Below are 7,402 nucleotides of genomic sequence, written 5' to 3'. Positions count from 1 at the left end.
CCTGGGCATGTTTGCATCATGCCAGTCATGGCCATTCAGGATTTTATATTTGTTGGCAAAGCCCACTCTTGGTGGTTCTCAGCATCGGCAGTACTACTAGAAGATTTACAAACCTCCATTGAACGTAAAACACAGAGTGTGTCCTGCCTCATTTTTCTTGGCCAAGCTAGTCTCCTAAGAGAGGTCTTAATATTATGTTTTTGAAGTTCTTGTTTGCTTTTCCTCTCAAAAATATTGCCTTGCTTTATTCCTGCCTCTCACAGAGGGATCTCTTTATATTCATTTCTGGACTTGAAAAAGGGCAAGTTTATCAACAGTTGCTTGATTTAAGAATTTTCTCAGAAGCTGGGTTTTCTCCTCCTGAATGATTGAAAAACTGAAGTTCTGCACACAGTTTACTTATAAATTACCTTTCTCTTCTTTCATTTTGCTAAGGGAAAAAGGGTACAAGGAAATGATATTTTATTTTTGTGATGCATAGAGATTGAAATCATCTATGATTGTTCTTTTTTTTTTTTCTTTTTTCTTTTTTCCAATACATTTGTTGCCCTGTTCATTTATTTTTTTTCAATTTTGAGTTCCTTGATCAATTTTATTCTTTTTATTGATTCCTAAAATTAGTACTTCCAATGGTTAGACGTTTTTGTAGTGTTAGATCAGCCTTGTTCCTCAATTACCTTTCCTAAACTTCAGCTGCCACTTCACCCTGGCTCTAATCTCTAATTGTTTAGACTCTATTGCACTTTTGAATTCCAACGAACTATACCCCATTCCCTTTCTTGTATTATATTTGGGAATTTTTGTATCAACAAAGAACCAAGGTGACAAATTAAAAGTGCATTTAACAGTGTTTATATTCGAAGTACCTTTAAGGGATCACTTCTACAAGTGAATCTTCAACTTTTTTTGAAGTGTTTGATAAATTTTGTCAAACGCTTGATTTCTCTTCAAAGACTCCTTTTATGTTAAAAGTGCTTTTTAAAATCGTTGTCAAACGAACTCTAAATTTCCATGGAGATTTCAATCAACTAGTGACTGGAACAGCCTCACACATTGTTGGTGGAACAGTGTTGCTATTTGTGGTTAGTTACACGAATTCTTCCCCCATTCCCTTCTATCTAGAGCTTCATTTGGCCATTTTTGACTGGCATGTGTTCATATGGATATAGCTGAATTTCACACAGCTTCCTTCATCTGCCACCACAACGAGCAATGAAAGAGCATTGGTAGAGGTGTGTTTTGACTTTGAAGTAAAAGTTTGATAGAGTCACCAATTTTAGTTTTCAGACACTGTTTTATACTACGTGGACATCTAAAGTTTGGTGTCTTGACCACCAGCCAGCATGTTTATATTCCTTTCTGAATTGAGTAAATACATGCCAACCAATTTACATAGTCTTGGCGGAATGATTGCTTAACTTGCTGATGGGTTTTCTTTAAAAGGGGCTGATGGTGCTGGAACGGCATTGACCAGCTCCAAGTAGTGGAACCCATGTCTTGCTATCATCTTCCTGTGCCTGTATATACTGTATACACATCATGATCACATTTAGTATGAATAAGAGAGATCTTCTATTCTAAGTTTTATGGTGTATGGAATTTCTGAGTAACTTCCAATTCATAGGTGCCAGGTCAGGGGAGCATTCATTCGTATCTCTCTCAAATCTCTGTCATAATGCATTTTATAAAAGGAGGATTAACTCAACACACCTGCCGCCCATATAAACAAATATAGATTGTTTGTTTTCTTTAGATGCCTTGAGCTGTCTATTTTTAATTGATGGACACTCCCTTGAGTTCATTCAACAACACTTGTTCTATTCTTCAAAAGCTTCATCACTTCCTTTGTCTTTACACTTCTGTAATAGTTTGTTGAGTGTATTTTAGTGGGTGATGTTTTGATTATTGAAAACATTGTTAGCTGACAACAATTGCGCCTTGATTTGTGTTTTTGTCATATTTTTGGGAAAGCAAACATATATCAAGTTTATATAAAATTATTGTATTCAAAATATTTGATTAACTCCACCCAAAATGAACAAAACAATGACTTGGTATAGTTTTTATGGAGAATTCCATTTGGACTATAGGCTTTTTTCTTAGGTCTATGAAGGTTTATTGGTTGCTTGGTTTGTGGGATTATTCCCTTTCCGTCTACATTCTTCCTCCACCCACATTCTAGCAAAAATCCTACCTAATGCTGGACTAACTCTCCTCCCTTTTTCTCGGTTTCTATTTTCCATGAAGAGAGAGAGAGAGAGAGATGCCATGGCTGGCAACAAGCTGCTGACCATTGCTTCTCCCTCTTTTCTTTTTTATTTAAATAAAATAAAATTTTATGGGTCTCGTAGGAAAAAGCTTCAATTCAGAAAGACTGACTATTGCTTTGCTTGCTGTAAGTTTGTTTTCAGAAGAAAAAAAAAAAAGAAAAGGAGGTGGTAGTAATGAAACAAATTAAGTGCTGGCAGGAAAACAACGGATTCCTTATTTAAAAGAAAAAGAAACCTCCGATTCCATTTCAGTGGCTACTCATTTATTTCACTACGAAATTTTAAAAGACTATTTAATCTCATTGAACCATAGAAGAAACTAAAATGGGTCCACGCGCGAGCGTAACTGCCTGGCTGCTTACCGTTGGAGCGTGCACACCAAGTGCTTCGGCTGAGATGAAGCCATGAAGGGTGGCCAACACACGCTCTTCTTTGAGTCGCCCCCCACTCACCTTGGTCAACAGAATTTGGCCCACCGTTTCTTAGCCTGCAGTTATTAATTAATTTATATATTTAATATTTAATCAAATAAAATGGTTATAAAAAGTCAAATCATGTTTATATGATTTAAAACTAATAATAATTTATATATATATATATATATAAAAAGAGTGAAATGTTACACAGCAATGCTTCATATTTTAATGAAAATTGGATTTATCAGGGGTTGAGAGTGGGTGATTATCATGGTATTTGAAATTTCACCACCTTAAACATATGGATAAACTTACTATGGACTACTTTCTTCCCAAACACGCTTGTCTCTTTAATCATTTCGGCGCTAACATAATAGCAAGTGAATAAAAAGTAAAAGACTAATATGATAATAACCAAGAATAACGTGTCTTGAAAATACTGAAAGCTGGAGCCCTGATTGATTACTCGGGTGAAGCTAAGTAAGAAAGGAATCATTTTTTTAAAAAAAAGAAATATGACACAGTAGAACTCAGCTTTTAGTTTTATTATTATTAAGCATAAATAAATTGTTTCAATCATATTTGCACATGAAAACTAGGGGTAGCCTTTTGACTTTCCAATGCTTCGGCATGTTGTTGACTGCGGCGCTAAGTTTTCGTAATAAGTTATCATATAACGGGCAACTTCATCCGAGCTGCTAAATACCACATCAGACATCGTCATACATCATATTCATGGCTTACACTTACAAAAATAATAAATATCATCATTTAATTAAAAAAGAAAAAAAGAAATGATGATAATTAGTAGGAAAAGGGACTAGGGTATTGTTGTGATACTCAATACTACTTACTAGTAGTAGTTAGCTTAGCTGATGAGAAGAGCCAAAGTCTACGTAAATAAGCTAGTCTCGTTACAACACCGCCACCACCACCACCACCACCTTATTTCCCTAGACTTTGACGGCCGACATCTACCCACTACCGGACTAGTAAAGTAAGTGCGGCAGGTGATCAGGGCTTGGAAACGGAGGCAGCGTCTTTTACGGGCGCGTCGGCCAGGCCGTTCCCCATGGTGGCTGACTGCACGGTCAGGACGGACATGCTGGGGGAGGAGGGGCCATCGGCGTTGGAATTAGGTAGGAGTGGGTTAGCGTGGCTGCCGTTGTTGATGTTGGAGGCGGCGACGGCGGCAGCAGCCACCATGGGGTTCCTGGAGTGGCAGGTAGTGGTGGAGATGGCAGTGGCGAGGGAGATGGGCATAAGGCATAAGCCTTTGCCTTGAAGATACTGCATGGCGGAACCCATGTCCTCCTCCATGAGCTTGGCCACCTGGTGCTCCGTCACTGTGAGGCTGTCGTTTGATGTGGCTGTTTGTGTTCCGTTCGTTGCCCTTCCTCCTGTAGGGCCGCTTGTCCCACTAGCCTGTATACAGTCACCACCTCCCTACCACACACCCAAAAAAAAATACTCATCGATAACCATCCACATTCATATATTAGCATATATGTAATCTTAAAAAAGAACGAGAGACAGAGAAAAGCAAAGGAGGAAAAAATAAAATAAAAAATAAAAAATAAAAAATAAAAAAGAGGAAAAGGGGATGGTGTGATTGAAAATGAAATCGATGAGTAAGGGGCGGAATCTGGTGGAAAGTGGGCACGCGTGCTGCTTTATTTTTGTCGTTTTGTGCTGCTGATTATGAATTTGAGACTATCATGTGAATGACATGGAGAGAGAGAGAGAGAAAGGCGTGAGAATGGTGGTGGGTGTTTTTGTTCCTTCTTTTCTAGTATTTTGTGACGCCTACATTTCCGTTTCATACACATCCACACGTCTCTAAGAGACCAAAAAGGGGTAGAAAGAACGACGTCGTTTAACTGAGAGTGACTGGACTACTACAAGCCAAATTGCATCCTGTTTCAGATTTGTGCTAGTGCTCTTCATTTAACCAAAAATAAATAAATAAACGAACCTCAGAGGACATATCAGCAACGAGGGGAGCAACAGCTGCGGCACCGCCCAACCTGCTCATGCTGAGTACCTGCACCACCACCACCATCTCCCCTAAAAAACTAAAACCATGGGAATTATGATAATACTATAAATAAAATACAAGGAATACCTTCACTTGGAGCTGCAGGAATTTGACATAGTCGATGATCTCATCCAGCATTGAAGCCTTGTCCGTCTGTCATTCCACCCCACCCAACATTATCGATTTCGTATTAAACTAAAAATAAAATAGGTGGTTTCGCTACGCATGACTCGCCGCACTGCTCGAGTACGGTCCGGGAAATACGCACGGAAACATATAAAAATTCTATTACACGTGTCGCTTCCATGAGCGACCTCTGCACGTACCAACCCCACCTCCCTCGATAAATAAAAATAATAATAACAAGCGTTGGGTGAATTACCTTGTTGGCATTGGGAACCAGTTCCTGCAGTGCCTTCATTCTCTCTGCAATTCTCTCTCTACGTAACTGCCACGTTTAAACAGAATCCGTTTCTTCACAACTCAACAACTTACCTTTTCAAATTTTCACCCATTATCAATTATTATTTATTAGAAAAATTGTGATCCACAGCTTCATGTCTAGAACTCCTTTAATTTTTCCCATCAAAATTTTTTTTTTTAAAAAATGTCGTCCGTAGTTTTCTTTGTTATACTTTTTGCCTGAACTTTCTCGGCAGCCAAACAGAATGAATGAAAAAAACAAAAAAAATGGTAAAGATGAGGGTGAAGCGTACTCTCTCAGCGATGCTGTGTGGGTCAGTTGCCTGACCCCTTCTTGCCCTCACCCTCTGTCTGGGCTGTGCTGGAGCACCACCCGCCGAGCCAGTCGCCGGTGTCTGGTTCATCACAGTCGCCGGAGCTCCGTAGTTCTGTGCCTGCATTGATCCACCCTGTGAAAATTCGAAAGAAATAGTCCCAAAATCAATGTAATTACCGTACAAGTCTGGTTTTTGGATTTTACCGTACGGACAAAATAATGATTTATTATTTGTAGTAAGAAAATGGACCTGAGGATGGTGGAAATTCTGAGCTTGGTTGGAGGCTTGACCGGAGCCGTGAAGAGCTCCGGCGAAGCCATTGTAGAGAGCTTGAACTGAAGCGTCTCCTCCCTGTGAAGATAAAACCGTAAATGACCATAATTACATGAATACCATCGCTTTCCTCTCTCCGCAAAGACCTTACCTGATTGGGGGATTTGAAGGAGGAGGACCCATCAACGACGTCGTTTTGTGATCGGTCAACGAGGCAAGAATCCCCGTTGCTAAGTGACAAAGGCAGTTGAAGAAGGCCGGACTCACCGGCCCCGGACCCATTCGACGGGGACCTACCCATGGCGACGCCTCGTGACAAAAGCAACTGCTGCTGAAGCATCAACGCCGCCTTGGCCGCCGACGAGTTCCCGCTGATCTGGTGCTGGCGGAGCTTGGAGGCCAACATGGCGGACTCGTCGAAAGCGAACTGAACGTTGTCCGGATTAGACGGCGTGGTATCGTCGGACAAATCCCTAGACTTGTTGGAAGGCATGGAGATAGGGTTGGAAGCATTGAGTTCCCAGGGAGATTTAGGGTTTGCGGGGAGGTCAGACCAAGAGGGGAGAGTAGAGAGCATTTGCTCGAAAAAGTCGTCCTGGGAAGAGGAATCGAAGTGGGTATTGGGAAGCTGAATCTGAGAAGGGTTAGGGATCTGGGGGTGATGCTGCTGCTGCTGCTGCTGCTGCTGCTGATGTTGATGATGATGATGATGATGATGACCATTTTGGAGGTCTTGAAGAGAGATTTGAGACGGGTTTAGGAGAGAGTTGATGGCTTGCATTTCTCTACTACAAGGCTGCATAGTATCTTTAGAAAGAAAAAAATAAACGAGGATTGGAGAGATTCCGGAGTAAGAGAGAGAGAGAGAGAGAGAGGAATTGGCGAGGGTGTGGAGTTTGGGGGGTTTGAGGTTTAGTTGAAGGGAAAGTGGGAGGAAGAAGAAAAGGAAGAAGAAGGAGAAGAAGAAGAAGAAGAGGAAGAAGAAGAAGACATGGGAGGAATGCAATATGATAATCAAAAAGAGGTTGTGGTCTCAGTGTTTTGTCTCAAGGTCTGGCTTGCTTCATATTAAATAGCAAAAGCAAAAGTCTTTTGTGTGTTTTGGGCATTTGAGGGAGGTAGGGTTGAGGAGGAGGTACGCAGATGTTTGAAGCGCGTGACTTCACTCTTCTCCTTCTCCACTTTCCCTTCATAATTTCTATTATCACATACAATCATTTCCTCCTTTTCTTTTCTCTTTTCTTTGAGCAATACCAACCCCATATCACATATTATACCCCAACATCAAATGTATCCTTTTATCAAGATTTTCCTAAAAATAAATAATCAATATTTTTCATTAAAAAAAAATGGAGAAAAATCTCATATAAAATAAAAAAATATATCAATCCCATGTAGGATCAACATCTTCTAAAGGTCACTTATTTTCCTACAATCCCTATACTCAATTGTCATCTATGTCACCGGCCAACCAAGCACATCTCTCCCCAATATAAAAAAAAAAATGAGGCTACTTTCTTGGACCTTTTTTTTTTTTTTTTTTTGGTAGAAATTAAGGTTATGTGTCATTAGGTCTTCAAAAAAGTGGTCAATCACTAGTAAGATAGCTGAAAAATAACAAAAAGGTTACAAGTGAGTCAGTCCATATTTGAAAGGGGTAAGTGG

At 40.1% G+C, this 7,402-nt stretch overlaps 1 protein-coding gene across 2 annotated transcripts; it reads right to left on the bottom strand.

Moving 5' to 3' along the window:
- Window positions 1-3,339: 3,339 nt before the first annotated feature.
- Window positions 3,340-6,854, bottom strand: LOC117925165 (transcription factor bHLH78). 2 transcript variants are annotated; one of them, XM_034844072.1, is made up of 7 exons: window positions 5,889-6,854; window positions 5,714-5,815; window positions 5,441-5,581; window positions 5,107-5,172; window positions 4,812-4,877; window positions 4,662-4,730; window positions 3,340-4,132 (listed from the first exon to the last, which is right to left on the bottom strand). In XM_034844072.1, exons 1-7 carry the CDS (start codon window positions 6,537-6,539, stop codon window positions 3,701-3,703), a joined length of 1,527 nt encoding a protein of 508 aa, XP_034699963.1. In that variant the 5' UTR covers window positions 6,540-6,854; the 3' UTR covers window positions 3,340-3,700. The 2 variants fall into 2 exon arrangements, with proteins under 2 accessions (XP_034699963.1, XP_034699962.1); XM_034844071.1 differs by having other exon boundaries at window positions 5,441-5,596; window positions 5,889-6,853.
- Window positions 6,855-7,402: the final 548 nt, after the last annotated feature.

The sequence above is a fragment of the Vitis riparia genome, chromosome 11, assembly GCF_004353265.1.
Source record: "Vitis riparia cultivar Riparia Gloire de Montpellier isolate 1030 chromosome 11, EGFV_Vit.rip_1.0, whole genome shotgun sequence".
NCBI lineage: Eukaryota > Viridiplantae > Streptophyta > Magnoliopsida > Vitales > Vitaceae > Vitis > Vitis riparia.
This window is presented reverse-complemented; position numbering and strand designations above follow the sequence as displayed.